The sequence below is a fragment of the Eretmochelys imbricata genome, chromosome 18 (assembly GCF_965152235.1).
Source record: "Eretmochelys imbricata isolate rEreImb1 chromosome 18, rEreImb1.hap1, whole genome shotgun sequence".
Taxonomy (NCBI): domain Eukaryota; kingdom Metazoa; phylum Chordata; order Testudines; family Cheloniidae; genus Eretmochelys; species Eretmochelys imbricata.
In genome coordinates, this window is record NC_135589.1 from 10,914,565 (window position 1) to 10,933,155 (window position 18,591).

The 18,591-nt window shown below is 43.2% G+C and overlaps 1 protein-coding gene across 1 annotated transcript; it reads right to left on the reverse strand.

Moving 5' to 3' along the window:
• Nucleotides 1-7,222: 7,222 nt before the first annotated feature.
• LOC144277056 (arylacetamide deacetylase-like 4) lies at nt 7,223-17,643 on the reverse strand. Its single transcript, XM_077837580.1, has 4 exons — nt 17,467-17,643; nt 14,986-15,202; nt 12,763-12,826; nt 7,223-7,997 (listed from the first exon to the last, which is right to left on the reverse strand). Exons 1-4 carry the CDS (start codon nt 17,641-17,643, stop codon nt 7,223-7,225), a joined length of 1,233 nt encoding a protein of 410 aa, XP_077693706.1.
• Nucleotides 17,644-18,591: the final 948 nt, after the last annotated feature.

The window sequence follows — 18,591 nt, forward strand, 5'->3', positions numbered from 1 at the left end:
TTCATATGCTTTCATAATGTTATGAAGTTACTACAAATAATGATCTTCTACATGGCACCACTTACTAGTTCCTATGGAAATGTTATCATAGCCAGCGTTCCATACAGACAAAAATATTTTTGATCAAATCAGTCTTTTTTTTTTTTTAACTGCAAAATATTCCGCTTTATTTAACATGCTCACAGTGCAAACACATTTGATTACAAGGTAATTTACTTGCTTTAGTAAAACATTGTCACAGACAATGCTGTAATTTTGGCTTCAGTATATTAAATCTAGTATTAATTTACTGAGCCATAATAGACTGATGTAAGTAACACAAAGCCACACTATTTACAAACTTATTTCAGGCACACAGAAAAGCTCCCTGACATTTTAAGGTAGAAGTGGATACAAAAAAAAGTTCCAGTTTAAGAGTCTAATTAGGCCTTCAACCAGAACCAAGGTAGGGAAGAGAAAAGGGTGCATAGCAGAAGGAATAAGTGAAACGTTCTGAACTTCCAGAGAGAAAATCCTTTATTCAGCAATCACTGAATACTGTATCACAGCACATATAACTGCAATGGTTATGAGAGAGAGAAAGAAAAGCAGCCACCTTCCCTAAAAGAACCTCTCTTAGTGACTGATTCATGCCTGCTGAGAGATGCAACACTGGCAGCTTACTGTCTTACAGGAATTATTGCTCTTTTTTGATGCAAGAGGCTAGGCAAAGTAGCCCTTGGGATGTTCCAGCGAGGAGCAGAAACTGATGATGGAGTCTGGTATTTTATTTAATGCCATCTTGTGTATTTACAAGGAATGCACAAAGGCTTGCTTCTGCAAATGCAGGGGGAACCGAAATCAAAATGAGTGCTTTCTTTTCAGCCCGCACCCTGACCCAGGCTCTCTCTCTAGGGTTCTGGGCCACGCTGTGCTTACAGGCTTCTACTCAGATTTTTTCCAGCTATCTCTGTCAGCCAGTTCCTCAAAGGTGCCTATCTCCCACTGAAGTCATTGGGAATTACAAGCCTAAATACCTTTGAGGATCTGGGCCGGTGTATGTATCTTCTCTCACAGATACACCCAGCCCCACCTGGTTACAATACACACTGGAACCCTCCCCTTTGCCCTCTGGTCCCTAGTTTCCAAACAGACTCTATGAGACCTTGCTTTAGGTATGGTCCCTTACCTGTCTCACAACTATCTTAAGTAGAGGGCCTGCTCATACGTGGGTTTTTAATGCAATTTTAACTCAACCCATAACAAGGTTTAACCCAGCTCATAACAAAAACCCTTTCCCAGCATCCCTTTCTGGCAGCTGTCCCTTTAAATTTGGCAGAGACAAGCCGCTATAGCCCTAAAATGGCTTCATTTCCCTTTTTTCCAGCTGGTAAATATTGTTCGTTCCTATTATGTTTTAATCTGTTTTTCCTGTTTGTTTGGGTTCTTTTCCCCGTAAAGATAGATTTAATGCTTGTAAACAGATACCTAAATATGCACCCAGGACCTGCTCCAGGCTCTGATCGGTGTGCATATGAGTTGGTGCTAGCCGTACAGCTGAGAGATTGCATGTGAAAACAGAATGTGGCCCTATAATCTGATTTAATAATTACAGGTGTTAATATACTAGTAAAACCTCTGTGCAAAAGAACCAGTGCATAGCTTTACTCTAGTATTTATCTGAAATAAGGTAGCTTTCAGATAAATGTACCTTTTGCAGTGTCCATCATGTCATCTGAAGAAAAAGGTAGTTTTATTATGTTGTCTACTTTTAATGTGATAGTTTTCAGGCTAAAACCTGCTATGCTGACCTTACCGGAGTATAACCCTGCTGCACTTGCATTGTAAGAGTCACGGTAAAAATGTTTTTCCTGGGTGTTTGGTTCAAAGGTTATGTGCTGGCTGTGCTGGCCAGGCAGATGGCCAAATGTGTTGCTGGTCAGTTGTTCTGAACAGTAGCAGATGTGAGAATGGGAAACGCAAATGCCTGCTAAGCAAACATCAGCTGAAAATACTCCGTCATATTCAGATACCAAACGTAGCTGATGTTTGTTTTACTCGAGGCATTAATTTTGTGACTCTCCCATTCCTAGGAGAGGGAGAAAGAGGGTCCTTTGTGGCTCTCTTCCCACTCCCCAGGGGCAGGGGGAGTAAACAGAGAGAAGTGACCCGGGGACTTTTTGATGCCAACTTGCAGAGTCTCCAGGATAGGATTTTCTAAGGATCACATGGGTCAGATATATGCATAATAATTCATTAAAAGGTGGCACATGAAGTATCTACCAAGAACCAGTAGCCCACTTGTTAACATAATCACTGTGACATGTATGTTCAGACAATATTTAAGGAGTTATGTATCTATCCTGAAAATGTTGTTCTTAAGGCAGGAGGTGACATTCTCAGACAGTTTCTTTTCAGGCAGAGGGTAACAGATGCTTATTTCCCATCTGGTCATTGTGTATTGTGTGCCTCATAATGTATGCCTATTTGCATACTGAGACAGATGCTGATTAAGAGATTGTGAAATCTCTGAGAGAGGAGTATACAAGAAAAAAACAACCAGCAAGGGATGTCTTGCATATTGATAGTACAATGGATTGTTCTGATATACCTGGGGGTACAAACAGACATTCTGAATCTTTCACCCAGGAGGTGAAGCTGGCAGTATGACTTGTCTAATGAGCGTAAGATCGTAGCCAAGCCTGGGTCTAAAAGGCTGGAAGGACTTTGGGTGAGCATTACGCTGTAAGACATGAAATTGTCTTGTAAGTGAATCTAGGTTCTAGAATGTATGTTATGATTTGATTTTCTGTGTCACCATCTGTTTCCAATACTTCTACCTGCTCTGACTTGAATCTCTCTGCTTTGTTAAATTCACTTTTACTTGTTTGCAGTATAAGCGTATCTAAGAGCTGTGAAGCAGAACAATGATCTGAGGTGAAACTGACTCGCTGGGGTGTCCTGCTTCTTTGGAAGCAGTGAATCTGTGAATACTGTGAGTTTCAGTGGATCAGGGCTGGGCACTCCAGGCAGATGCGTAGAGGACTTGGGGGTTGGAGTGTGCCTATCGCTGATCTGTAGAGAGAGAAAACAGGGCCTGCATAGGCCTAGAGGGGAATGTTTATGTTGCCTGTGGCCCATGGCTAGGTTGCCAGGTGTCCGTTTTTCGACCGGAACGCCCAGTCGAAAAAGGGACCCTGGCAGCTCTGGTCAGCGGTGCTGCAGGGCTAAGGAAGGCTAGTCACTACCTGTCTTGGCACCACATTGCACCCCAGAAGTGGCCAGCAGGTCTGGCTCCTAGGCAGGGGGTCAACCTCCTGCACCCCAACACCTGTCTCAACCCGCAGCCCCCTCCTGCACTCCGAATCCCTCATCCCCAGCTCCACCCCGGAGCCCGCACCCACAGCCGGAGGTCTCACCGCCTCCTGCACCCCAACTCCCTGTCCCAGCCCAGAGCCCCCTCCCGCACCCTGAACGCCTCATTTTTGACCCCACCCAGCAGCCCGCACCCCCAGTTAGTGCCCTCACCCCCTCCCGCACCCAACCCTCTGCCCTAGCTCAGTGAAAGTGAGTGAGAGTGGGGGAATGTAGTGAACGGGGGCTGAGACTCAGGGAAGGAGGAAGGGCCTTGGGGAAGAGGCGGGGCTAGGGTGTTCAGTTTGTGTGATTAGAAAGTTGGCAACCCTACCCATGGAGTCAGAGAGCTAACCCTGGCAGGCACAGACAAGGCTTCTATACACGAAGAGTAGGTGATAGGGAAGCACCTCACAGCCCTGGGTACCTCCACAAGAGCCTCTTGTGGGACCTCTTGGAGTAAAATTAGAATCCTTCAGAACCTTCCTGCAGAGAGTTTGGCTATTGTTCATTTCATAAGTACCTGAGGGTCACAAAGTCCACAAAGTCACAAAGACCCCAGTGGGTCTCCCCTACAAGGAGATGAGCGAGATTTTCAGACTATGGTTGGGTGTGCTCTTCTATGTATTTTTGTAATGCTGAGGTTGCTTTACTGCATGTTTCTACATGCATTTTTGCATTGATAAGCCCTGTTTATTGCATAATTCTATGTATCCTCCTAATAATAATGCTATAGACTTTTGCAGCCTTAAGGATGGGATTTTATGAGTTCTGCACTTTTGAGGCTAACCTTCTGTATGTGTCTTTTGCCATGTTGAGGACTAGAATTTACATGTTCTTATATGTATTTTTGTAAATCTGAAATTGCAGTAAAACAATCTCCTACATATACGTAATATTCACCATTAAACATTCACCTATATGATAGGTGTGATACAGAAACCCCTAGCCAAAGGTCCCCTGTTCGTCACAAACAGCTCTTGTCTCAAACCTGGCAAACTCACTATACCAAACACATATCTTGCAGGGTATTTATACATACAGTGTAACATGTAAGGTATCTACAGAAAGCTCATAACTTAACAAGACTCATAATCATTGTGAAACATGTGTACAGCCAATATTTAAAGAATAACATAACTAAGTTGAAAATCTGCTTTAAGGTCTTGAATATACAAATTTGTCACTAAAGGGTAATATGTCTCAGTGATGGCCCATTCAAGGAGGAGAGAGTGGTCACCCCTCCCCAATTAGCCAGTGATGTAATGTAAAGCTCAGTTGTCTAGCCTTGCTCCATCCCAAGACTATCAATGAAAAAACAGCAGGGATAACTGCAAACAATCGAAACTACTTGGAGGTAAAAAGGGAACATTTCAAGAGGCAGGGGATTGCCCTGTGTATGAATAAAGACAAAAGACTGTTGGTATCATATAGAATGGGGAGAGGCACTCTAGATTAATTCACTGAGGAAACATCTTGTGGAGTGGTGATGTCTCCATGAAAGCTTGGATCCTGGTTCCTGTAAAGCCAGCCAGCTCTGCAACGGCTTGACTTTGGAGGAAAAACCTAGTTAATTAGACAGGTAAGGCAGCTCTTAGAATGTGAACTAGGGCCTACGCTTGTTATCATTTTGTTTTGTATTGTAATTATTTGTTTCCACCACACGCTCTTGTTCCAAGTTGAATCTCTATTATTTCTTATGTAAGCAGAGTCAGGATGAGCTCCACCCTGACATCTGGTGGTGATGTGTGGCAAGTTGTGGAAAAGAACTTCAGGGGCCGATCTCATTTGCATAGGCACACCCACCCCGCCTAGAATGAGGCCATAGCTGCCCAAATGGTCATTTTGGCTGCTGTGGGATCCCCAGTGTCTCTGTTAGTGGGGCAGGAAGAATAAATTGTTATTACCCTGATTATGGGAATCAAGGACAGTGGAACTGTACTTGGCCTTTTGTTATGATGGAGGGACTCGCCATCAACTAAGTAGCACTCGCTAGGCAAGGGACATGGGTTCCAAAACTCTGTGAATTGAAAGAGGCTGGAGGCAGGTATTAGTGTCTGGTGGTGTGGGTTGGGTCCCTTTGTGAGAGCCTGAAACATCAATTGTACCTGTGTCTTTCTCCGCTGTAGAATGTCAGAGCTAATTTTGGGTCTATTAAGAGTCTAGCTACAGGTACTGTGCTGAATTCACTTTGGCCTTATGGTGCACCAGCACTAAGGCTCCCACTACTACAAGCTGAAATCACTAATGAGCTAAAATTACTGAGCTCTGTGTCAAGTAGTGGGGAGCCTGAAGATCTAGAGCGCAGTGGAGCCATTCGTGGATGGGCTGGTGGAGCAGTTCATGGGACAGTGGGAGCTGCTTGTGTAACGTGGAGCAGAGCCATTTGTGGGACGGCTGGTGGAGCGGAGCCGTTCGTGGGATGGCGAGCAGAGCAGAGCGGCTTGTGAAGTGGATCAGAGTGAAGCCCTATGGAGCTGTGGGGCAGTCAGCTCCAGGTCACGTAAGGAGCCCCTTACCTCTTCCCCCCCACACGTACATTTTTACCCAGACTTGGGAGTAACACTCTGCAGATGAACTTTTGAACTCTGGGGATGGACTCTTGTGGTTGTTGGACTTTTTGGACTTTGGGTGATTTTTGGGATTGCTGGACTCAAGAACCCGAGGGAAAGGACATGGCCCAATTTGCTGGGGTGGGTCTTTGCTCATGGTTTGTTTGATGAACCCTAGTTGTGGTGTTTTCCCAATTTAATGCTGATGTCGTTTACCTCATATTATTAAAGATTCTCTGCTACACCGAGACTCTGTGCTTGCGAGAGGGGAAGTATTGCCTCTTTGAGGCGCCCAGGGGTGTGTGTAAGGTTTTCCCAGGTCACTGGGTGGGGGCTCGAGCCAGTTTTGCATTTGCTTTGATGAGAGGGAACCCCTGTGTACTGAACCCAGCCCTTGCTGCTATCAACTCAGCCTGGCAGAAGGGTTACACTTAAATAAATCTATGTTTGTTTCATTAAATGTTCCTCATAAGTGCTGTGTGGTTTACAGGAGCAGTGGTTTAAGGTAAAACTAGTAAACTGGGGTACACTGCTCCTTTCAGGCAGAGGATCTGGGACTTCTGTGCGTAGCCAGTGTCAGGGGCTGGATATCACAGGGGAATGATTCAAGGAGACTCGGAGACAGAGGTACACCTACTGTGAACCTGCAAGGCAAAGACAAGGCTGGCATAGCCCAAAGGGGAGTGCTTGAGTGGCTGAAAGGCTGATGGTGTTAGGGAGCTGACACCCAGTCACCAAGGGTAAGGCTACCTCTCACTAGGGGCAGGGAGTAACAAGGTGATTCACAGCCCTGGGTACCTCAAGAACCATCCCAATAGGTATAACACAGCAGTGGCAGAGTGACCAAAAAGTGGCTCCTATTCAAAGAGTATTTATTTATGGTACTGCTTTGCATTGTATATTTCTTTTTCTACTGTACTCATGAAAGCATTCTTTAATTATTAAAATTACAAATTATTTAAAAGGACAAAAGAAATTATTACTCCAGTCTGGGAGTCAAAACTGAACGAAAGAAACTTGTACAATACTCTGTATTCTTATAGAATGTGAACTCAATAAGCCTTAAAAATAGGCCTGTTTATTTTTCCCCTTCCCTCCCAACTAAAACACGAGAGCAGAATCAAAACCACAAACCCCGTGAGCTGTAGCTCACGAAAGCTCATGCTCAAATAAATTGGTTAGTCTCTAAGGTGCCACAAGTACTCCTTTTCTTTTTGCGAATACAGACTAACACGGCTGTTACTCTGAATCCTGTCATAGTAATCTTTGATCCAGACTTCAGGAAACTTGGTATCAATATAGACTTTAAAATATATACAAACATTTTTAAACAGTTTTCATAAGCTTTTTAGAAAGTTTACAATGTCATCCATTGCTTTTTTACCAGAACGAAATGATAGAATCCCAAAATCAAATAGGCTTATCACTCCATGGAAGCCATCTTTAACGTGGTACCAAGTCACAGGGACACCACTGTCTTCTAACCGTTTCTTGTAGAGCAGTCCATCATCCCGAAGCACATCGTATTCACACGTTAAAATATAAGACAGGGGGAGCTGGCTGACAATGGACTCTTCAGCCAGAAGAGGTGAAAAAGTTGTCTCAAAAGCCAGTTTAGCCGCCTCATAGACTTCATCTGAGTATGAAGTGGGCAAATGTGGTTTGTAGCCTCTGGCCTTAAACTCCTCAGGGATATTGTCTGGATTTACCCATCTCCCACACTTCTGTTTCACATCCAGAGGAACATGAGTCCCCTCCATGACATTTTCCAATACTGAGAAGTCCTTCTCCAGATACTTCAGACAACAGCCGATAACGTGCTCTCGGTACAGGAGGGGCACTGCACAGTTTTGCTGATATGAAGGCAAATAAAAATCAATTGCCTGAAGGCCTGGATAAATCAAAATCTGAGCAAGTGGCTTTGGAAAATTCGGTCTGCTCACTAATGCTTGGCAAACAACAGCAGCAAGAGTGCCTCCAACGCTGTCCCCACTAATGATAACACAGGCAGAATCCACCCCATAGTCTTCTGCCGTCCTCATAAAGTGTACGCTGGCAGTGAGACAGTCCCTAAATTGAGATGGATACTTGTGCTCAGGAGCCAAACGATACCTACAACATTGGAGACATTGATTACTGGAGAGGAAGCAGGGCTGGGCATTGGGAGGGATAGTTCTATTCTTAGGCCTGTCACTCACCATGGACCAAGCTTCTTCATCTAACTGTGCCTCTGTTTCCCTCACGCGCTTTGACTGCTCTGTCTGTTCAGAGTGCAGGTTGAAATTTTTCAGACACAACTTTTCTTTTTGCCTAAAAATGCAGATTAAGTTTGTCCGAAACATTTTGCAAATTTGTATTGAATTCGGCAAATCGTTTCAGGGGGCGAAAATAATCAAAAAATTTTTGTTTCGATGTTTTTTTAAAAAAAAGTTCTGATTTTTCAATTAAAAATTATTTTTGTTTGAATTTTAAGTCAATTTTATTTTTTAAAAGGTGGGCTTTTTTTAAATAAAAACCCCCAAAACATTTGGTTTTGGGTCAAATGAAACATTTTGTTCAAACCAAAATGACATTTTCGAGTGGGGGGGTTGTGATTCACCAGAAAATTTTTGTTTTCGGTGGAAACAAACCAATTTTTTAAATCATTTAGTTCACCTACTGAACTGAAAAATCGGTTACTCACACAGCTCATCTATTTAGATTGGAGGCTCTAAAAAGCAGGGACTGCTCCTCATTGTGGAATCGAATGCATCTACCATAATGGAGTGCAGATCTCAGCTAGGTCCTCAAGGCACAGCTGTAATAACATAAGTCATAATAATTGAAAATTTTCTTTCAAAATTCTTCATTCTTGGTGACGGGATTTTCTTACAGAAAGAGGATCCTTTTTAGCTTCCCCTAATATTCTGTTTAGGTTTTTTAAAATTTTTTACTTGCTACTCATCAACAAGGAAAGACAACAATTGGGAGAGGAGGTTCAAACCAACTAATTTCCATTTACAGTCAATTGTTTTTCTTCTGCTCTTCCATCCCTCTACCATTCCTCTCCCAGGGTCCATGTGCTGGAAAAATTTTAATATCCTGAACTGGAAGGAGTTGGGGATACCCTTCATAGTGAGTTTAATTTTGAGTGGAGCTTCGTTCTTCACTCTAAGCTGTATGGATGTGCTCTTCAAAATGGCTATTGGCGTCTAAGAAGTACCCTTGCTTTGTCATTCTTTTGCATTTTTCTTCATTGAGCTGTACACGGTTACTATTAAGTGTGCTATTTAGTAATAATAATAATTACTACTATTATGCCAAAAAATAAATAAGGCCTCTGTGGGCAGGAAGCATTTCCTTTATATAAAGTTGCAATCTTATTGCAACTGTTCAAATTTCAATAGACAGTCTTCCCGCAGGAATGGGCTCCACTTAATAGCAGAAAACAATCAGAACCAAAACATGATCAGCTCTCTTTATGAGAGACAGACTGCTTCAGAGAAAGGACCAATCAAACAAGGATCCAACATTAACCGTGAATATAGTAAATATTTTAAAAATACATGGGGCCAAGATTTTAAAGGGGCCTTGATCTGCCTCTTGATAACCACAGCCTCCTAATTAATGTTTAAGTTACGAGTGGCATGAAAGAAAGTCACCACTGTGGGAGTGAAGGAGACAGGAAGTATTTCTAAAAGGTGGAGCACAGCAAGTAGGAGGCGACAAGTAGATATGTTCCCTGACATTAATCTGGGGTGCTGAAAATGCCAAGTATCTGCCTCCCAATGTGAGAAACTTCAGAGAGGGACATATGAGGAGAAAGCGGTAGACACTTCTCTTAACTCTGCTGCAATAGACTGGACAAGGAGAGTTTTTTGACAGAAAAGGCAAATAAAGAACAAATAGTTCACTAATAATAAAATAGGGGGAGTCGTTCCTAAACAGGAAGCAATTATGTTAGCAGTTATGATACAAGAGAAAGAGGCATTTCAGAGAGGCGTGCACCTTTTGTGTATTGTAAATAGGAAAATGATGCATGCTCTCTCTTAATTTAATGGTATACGTAATACAAGAACATATCCCAAACAAAGTAACCCTGAGGAAGAGGCTCCTATTGCAAGATCTGCTTTCCACAGGCTTGAAGCACATGCTCTCCCAAAAAGGGTAGAGGACATTAGACATGTGTTCAAATGCCCTCTTGTTCGTTCTACGGCATAACCTTGTGTGACCTTCTCAATAACATTTGCATACCACAGGTAAACTATTTCTTGGGTCTGCAAAAAACATAGTAAATATTGGATTAAATGCAAAGGAAAAAATTCTGTTTTCATGGCAGGAACCAGGGTTGGGGGTAGCGGGATGACTAGTTTGTATCACAGGGCAGGCCCGGCATCATCGCAGCATGGAGGAAAATGGGGTACAGTGCAGAATGTGAATGCTGGACAAACAGTTCTCCAATAAAGGCATATTCCTGAAAGTCCAACATGCAAGTTCTAAACTCTCTGTCACAGTTCCAGGTAACTGCACTTGTATCCCCCTTCCATGGTCCACTCCAGAACTGCCCAGTCAGGTCTCTAGTTGTCATCTGTCCCTGGGCAAGGACCTGTGTCATACTCCCTTCTGACCAGGGGTTCTAAGGGTCCACAGCCCCCTGACATACACTGTGATCTTCCCAGCAAGCCAGTCTACCTGATGGCCAGCCCCGGGTGGCTTTTTCTCCAGCATCTATGACCAGTGTACCAATATTCTGAATATACCAGCAATTACGAGTTACCACACAGCTCTTTCTCAGCAGAGAACATTTATTCTTAAGGTAAAAGCATCACAAAGAAAACCTATAATAAACCATAAACAGATTTAGACACTAAATGTACCCAAAATCATCCACTGGTTTTACCGGGCCGTGGTAGGCCAATAAGGCCTGGGACCCTACTAAGACCAAAGATCCTATCTGTTTGCTGAATCAAGAGGAAGACCCTGTATTAGTTCAAGCTCAGCTTTTTATACCAAAAGCTGTTTCTTTGTCTCTTGGTCTCTGGAAAATCCAGTTTCAACCAGAACTTTCAAACCAACCCAGAGGTTGGTGGTACCTCTTTGGAGTTGTTTACCATCTCAGCGAGTTGCCTCAATCAACCCTGTGACAGACTGACAATTTCCTGCAATATCCTGAATATACTTTATTGAATTAGGTTGGACCTTTGTGAATTAGGTTTATCGTCTTTGGGGTCCATTGAATTAAAAATGCAATTGAGTGTGTGATATTGTGGAATTGTAGGTATTGTGACGGGGCAAGGCCAGACGGCTATAGTAAAGTAGTGAGGAACAGGTATGTTAGCCTCAGGCTAAACAAATCCCTGGTACCATGGTAACCAAATGGCAGTTGCTCCAGGTTAATCAAGACACCTGTGACCAATTAAGATCCTTCTAGAAGGCAGCGGCTATAGCTAGGTTGATTGGGACACCTGAAGCCAATCAAGGACTGGCTGGAACTAGTTAAAAGCCTCCCAGTCACTCAGTGAGGGTGTGGGTGTCAGGAGCTGAAGGAGGAAGCTACACTGTTGGAAGAACTAAGTAGTACACACCATATCAGGCACAAGGAAGGAGGCCCTGAGGCAATGGTGAAGTGAAGCCTGAGGACACGGGGGGCTGTTGTGGGGAAGTAGCCCAGGGATTTGTACGCATCCTGTTTCTAAAAGAGCAGTTACCATAGCTGATACTATTAGGGTCCCTGGGCTGGAGCCCGGAGCAGAGGGCTGACCCAGGCTCCCCCCCTTTGCCCTCTGATTAATCACTGAGACTGGGAGACAACAGAGACTGTGCAAGGGAGGATAGCTTCTCCTCACCTCCCTTGCTGGCTTATGATGAAAATGGCTCAGTCGGCTGTGACCCTTGCCTCTAGAGAGAGAAGGCCTACATAGAGGGTCACAGCGAGCCTCTGAGGCTAGCGAAATCTGCCAAGAAACGCGGGACCCACGGAGACAAGGACAGAGCTTTGTCATAGTATGTAACTTCTTTAGGAGACTGACTAATGCAATCCCTGAAAGATATTAAGAACTTCACCTGCATTGTTCCAAAAAGCCCTTTGAAGTGGGTTTCCTAGAAAGTACCTGGGGGAATTCAAATGATCCACTTCAAAACCACTCTTTTGAAGTACGCCCTGGTGAGGAAAACCCATTGTTTACTAATTACCTGCTCCTAGAAACTCCAGATCAAAGATCCTGACTTGTAAAAAAGGGTGGAATAAAATGTGAGGAGTGTGCTAGTTGTGAGCTGATGCTGTTATGAAGTTGTGACCAAACAAGAGACCCCCCTTTGTGGGGTTTTGAAGGACTGCTCCTGCTGGAGCCTATGTTAGAACTGGGTGGATGTCTAGTAAGCTTGTTAGTATGTAAGTAGGTTTTTATTGTTTTTAGTATATTTTTTCTGTAGTGTATTTACCAATAAAATAGACTAGCATAAAAAGAGCTGTGTGATATCTATAACAATGGGCAGTCACACTGTGAATCGTCTCGGAAGAGAAAGCAAGCAGGTGTGCTTGGGCAGCCAGTCTGTGCTGGAAATACCACAGTGAAGGCAGGCAGCTGGGAAGCCTGGAAATACCCCAGTCAGGATGGAGGGAGAGGCAGGTCTCCACTCCCAAATGGCAATGGCTGCAGAGCTGGAAGCCTGAGAATGGGTGCTCTCGCTGGACCATTAAGGGGAAATCTGGGTGCAGTTGATCTGATGTATGAAAACCCCCAATGTTCTAGTTCCTGGAAGAGCTATGGTAACCCTCCCACAGGAAGCAGAACACGATAATACATAAACATTGAATACAACGGTCCCCAAAGATACTGCACAGGGTTGTCGTACCCACTCCTTGTACATAATCTCCATTTGCACTGGCTTAACTCACCCAACAGACACCACCACTGATTCGCTTTCTCTGGCAAAATAGCGGCACACTCTGTCATAGGAATCTGAAAACAAATGTTTCCAATGGCACTGAATTAGTGTCTTACATTAAGATGAGTCCCAGCGGAACATTTTGTTTCTTAATCCAGACCTGGATCCAAAGTTTTCCATCCTAAATAGTGTGGGGTGAATCTGTAGTTTTGGTTTGGGCCTATTTCTAGTCTTCTTGGGTTTATTTGTTTTTGCCAGTCAAATAGTTGTATTTGTTAGCTCATGAACTGCATTTTCACTTGTTTGCGGCACTGTTAAAGTGCAACGCTTTTCACCTTTCCCTTCACGTGCATATTTCTAAGAAGCTCAGGCATGGATTTTTCAGACCACCACTGCAACCAAATAACACATACCACCTACTACTGATTTAACAGTAGGCACGGGTAGGTTCTCTATACGCCGGGGAAGATTTCAAAAAGTTTTCTACTGTTCAGCTCCACCAGCATTGGGAGCCCTAATCCAGAGGGGTCATCAACATTTTTGACACCATATCACATAACACTGCTCTGAGGCAGTCCAATCAATACTGTTGTATATTCTGTAACACAGCTAATGTGCTTGTGTTAAATCTGCCTTGTACTTGTCTCACCTTTTTATTGTTCCGTGAAGGCAGTGGGGTTGAAAGGGAGAAACTGAGGGCAGAAGTTGGTCTCTTGATCCTTTCTATGGCAATAAATGGATAGCGATGGCTAAATTGTCTTGAAAAGGACCCTAAATTTGCACCCACGATATTAAACCTGCAACTGAAAGTGTGCCCAAAATTGGAGACTGGCTTGAAGACCCTTCAAAAATCTGTTTGAGCGGGGCAAAATTTCCAGACATGTAGTTTATTTGCCAAAAAATGCAGTTTTGTTCGACCTGAAACTATTTACTAATATGACAGAAATTCACCAGATAGTTTTGGCCAAAATTCTTTTCGGGGGAGAGCTAGGTTTACAACATGAGGAACAGCCGTGCTGCTGCCCATTTTATAACCTTTAGCTTAGTGGTTAGGGCATTCATCTGGATGTGGGAGATGAAGGTTTGAATCACTGCTCTGGAGCAGCAATTTGAAACTAGGTCTTTACCGTCTCAGCTGACTGCCCTAACCACTAGGCTATGAGCTGTTCTAGGGTGGGGCACTCTGTCTCTCCTGTTGCAGCTGTTCCAGTTTATACAGATAATTATTCATTGGCACAAGGACTTTACCTTGGCTGTTCCCCCTGCTACATCCCCCTTAGCCCCAGGCTATCGAGTCATTCTCACTCTTGCTCTCTGGCCCAGTGACTATTCAAGTATTTTATACAAAGTGGAACAGCTATACCAAGAGAGATAGAAATAGACCAGCCCCAGAATAGCCTATAGCCTGGGGGTTGAGGCACTTATTTAAGAGAAGAGAGATGTGACTTCAAATCCCTGTTCTAAGGTAGAGATCTGAGCCTGGGTCCGCCACATCTCAGGTGAGCATCCTACCCACTGGGCTGAAAATTATAAAATGGATGTCAACAAAGTCCACCAACAACGGTTTCCACTCTGTTTGACCCAAACCGATGGCTTTAATTTATTTATTTAATTTATTTGCAGAGCTGCCTGTGAACTGAAAAAATCAGTTATTCATCCAGCTCTACCCTGAGTATTTTCAGTTTTCTAGAAAACAAGAGGCTAGTTTCCTTGTGGCAAAGATAGCATTGTTAGCCCTCAATGCAATCTGTGACAATCCACTTCCTAGAGAATGTTTCTTCCAATCTTAGTGGAAAAGCTTTGGGTGGCCTATGACAGGCAATCTTTTCTATCTAGTGTAAACTCTCCACTCACCCCCAAAAAACAAAACCCTCCATGTGACATTTTAACATCACATGGACACCCAAAATACAGGCACCAATTAACATTACAGACCTCAATCCTCCCCTCAGAGTTCAAAGGCGTTGCACAAATTTAAATAAAAACAGGGCGTTAGCCATCAGGCTTCAGAAGGTTGGATTTGAAAGCTGGTTTTACCAACAGCAACCAGTGTACATGCATTTAGATGCTAACATGGAAGCCACAACTTCATTTGGATACAATAAGACCTGATCCAAAACTTCTCCTGAAATGGGAAACAGACCTGAAACCTTTTTTTGAGGTTCTAAACAGTTCAGATGAGTTATTTGTTTTAAATACCATTCGTGGTTTTTTCCCCCCTTTAATGACTTACTAATGCTTCCAAACATCCAGCCTCCTCCATGCAAGTAGATGATGCCTCTCCTTCGGCGAACAGAAGGCGCTCTAGGCTGGTAAACCCTCACTGGCACCTCCTCAAACTGCAGGTCCTTTATGAAGAGTTTGGGGTCCTCCTGCAGGCTTTTTCCATCTTGTGTGTAGCGGATGAAGTTGATCTCAGAGCAGAAACCCAGACGCTCAAAAATCTTACCCTGTTTGGAACAAGGAAGGCCAGAAATTAGTTAAGATGGCCCAGAGCTGGCCACTGTGCAGATAGGAGGAGGCAGCGCTGGTGCCCTCCTTATAGCTTTTAGTCCAGTGGTTAGGGCACCTACCTGTATTCAGTTCCTCCCTCCATTTAATGTGGAGAAGGGATTTGAATTTGCATTCCCTACAGTGCACAAAAGTACCCTAGCTACTGGGCTATGGGGCATTCTGGTGTGGGTCTTTCTGTCTCCCTTGATAACGCTGCTGAACTGTGTATAAATAATTAAATATTCATTGGAACAGGGACTTGAATTTGGGTCTCCCATACCACAGATGAATGAGTGGCTAACCACCTCTACAGAGTCAGCCTCTCTCTTTCCCTCACCCAGTGGCTATTCACTGTCATTCATAGCCATACTCCACAGACATTCATAATGTGTGAGACCCAAGTTAAGATTTCTTCTCCACATCAGACAGCAGGAGGAATTGAATGCTGGTGAGCATCCCAACCACAGGGCTACACAGAGGACACTGTCACCTGCTGCTGGTTGTATGAATGGCTGCTAAAGCCAGGGGGAATTAGCCAGAACTATTTGGTGAATTTGTGTCAAATCTGGGAATACTTTTGGTTTACCCATACCTGCCTTTTTTTTTTTTTTTTGGTGAATATACTATTCGTGTGGAAATTTTCCCCCAGCTCTGACGGTAAAAGTTGCCATGTTGATAGGCCTGGAGATGGAATCCTCTGTTTTTCCTCAGAATAAATGCCTCATTGATAGTGGCTGTGCCAGTTACCCCTACATCTCCCAGTCTTTATGCCTCAAACAAGAGGGTGCTTTAGCCCTCATGGCCTAATAAGTCCTTTACCAAGAATGCTAACAAAGTTCCAGTCCATGCCAATAGTGGTCATTGGTCCACTAGAAAGTGAACTAAGATTACCAACTCCTTCAACATAGATAACCAAATAGCCTTCAGATTATTGTGAGTTGTGGTTGCCATGACAGGTTAATTTGAACAGTTGACCTAGGTAAAAGGCTCTGTATTCCATCACCAATCCCCATAAGCTATCTAATCCCCATTGTTAAAAAGTTGTACTGTAAAACTACCTGTCAGACAGATAACTTTGGTAATGCAGTTGTGCCTCAGATACAGGAAATTGATTATCATTTCTGTAACCAAGAAATAAAATAATCATCTCCTCATTACACAAGCACTAGAATTGTGTGATGTGCTCAACTTAGATCTCAAAAGTTGTCAAAATTAGTCTTTGTCCATTCACAGCCATTTGCCAACTTTTAAAAGTCATTGGACTTTTAGACAACAAGAAAATTAATAGCTGTAAGTGAGCCGGGGGGCAAAAAGTTGATACCTTTCCACCTTATGGAACAATCAAAACACACCAACTTATCTGCAAACATTTGAGGCTGCTATTAGCTTGTGAATTTCACTCCCATACATAGTTCTGAACATATGCAAATCTGCATGAACATGCAAGGGCACATCACACCTAAACCTGGCACTGTGGGCTCACAACAATCCAACTAAGCTATGGAAAAGGCAACATCTTTTTGAACATGAAGGCGTGCTAGCCCATACAAACCAGTTTTTTAAAAAAGTTAAACCATTTCAGTTTTGCAAGCAGTTTTTATTGAGTTATGTTGCACGGAAATATTTCACACAGTGAGATTTATCTATTTGGTGGAAAGCAGGGTGTTGCTTCTAAATGGTATGCATTGCATGAATCTCCTTGCAGATATCAGAATTTGTGAACACTCTACCCTAAGTATTTCCACAAGGATGGAGCAGCAAGGAAAGGAAACCTCTGTGTCAGGCCAGCTGCTGTTCTACAGGTGTCTGTAGCAGCCTTGAGGACAGTAGCTGCTGTTGCCCTAAGATACCTCTTCACTGAAGGGCAGGGGTAGTAGAGGATGTACATAACAGCAGATTTCCAGGCCCCTCAGTACTAGACTTGATCTCAGCTGGTCCCTGGACAGTGGAATTCAGAGTTGAATTCTCTGCCACACTGACTTATGCATCAAATTCTGCTGGCAAGAGCATATCCAGGAGAAGGATGGAATTTGCTCCATAACTCAAAGACAGCTTTTCTTCTTATCTTAAATACTTGTCCCATCTCTCCTAGTTTCTGGCTCAGAAGAGCGCACCACATTTAAACATTTACTTTTAAAACATTCCCCCTGCTTCCCCTCCAACCCTCCCATGTCAATCAAAAACCAAAATGTAAACACAGTTTCAAGCCAGGAAAACTCACAAGAAAACATACAATAACCATCAGGCAATGAAGGATGCGAAGCTTTCCAGGTTGCTCGACTCCAGGAGGGATTTCTGAATTGGAGAGATCATAATAAATTGCCCATGCTGCCACCAGAGTAAAAGAAACAATCAATATTTCTGCTGCAATTGTGAACAAGAAGTAAACAAGCTCCATGTCTCTTGTCTGGGAGTGATGTAGTCAGAAAACTGACTTTGACTTGATGTTCCTTCCAGTTTCTGAAGTGTCTTGGATATATAACTAGGTTATTTACATCCACAAAAGAGTATGGGTTGTACTCCCAAGCTGAAACAACACTGGAGAATGTTTTGTAGCACCCAATATTTCATCACAGCACTGTTGACACTGTAAATGATTTCATAACAATTTGGGCAAGTGTTGCAGATAAATACTAGTTAGAAGATCACATTGAACATTGTGCAAAGATAAGATAGTATGTGTCTGCACTGTAACTGGCTGGATTCACACGTTTAATGTAGGCTTTCTCTTGCACAGCAGTATAAAATTCTGCTAGCAGCTATTCTGGCAAGTGTGCCCATCCTGACATCCCACACAAGTGATGTGAAGATTTATTCATGGAGAGATAGAGCCAGCCAAAGTACAGCAGCTAACCCTAAACTGTACATGTACAAAGTTAACAATGTTACAGGTAGTCAGCAGGACAGTTCTGTATCTACAGTGTGTTCATTCCGAGGAACATGGGACTTATGCGTTTAATTTTTGATGCTGCTGGTAATTTTAAACCTTCTAAAATTAGGCATCTCACTATTTCCAGAGGGCCAAGGGAGGGGGAGGAAGTGACAATGTCTTGAATCTTTTAGAAATTTGATTCAGACAAGTATCCAAAAGTTCGGATGCTTTTCTCTGTATGTATGGTGGTATTCGGCCTGGGCTAATCCACAGCCTCATTCCTTTACCCCTCAACAGGCACCAGAAGGGTCAGCCTAAAATACAGCAGGAATTTAAAATACCTATTTTAGCAAGGAAGGGAGCAATCTGTTTAGTTCATCAATAGTGGTTCTGCATTTAGACTGGGGGATGAACTCCAAACTACGTTAAATGGGCCAGATTGTCAGCTGGTGTAAATTGGTATCTCTTCATTGA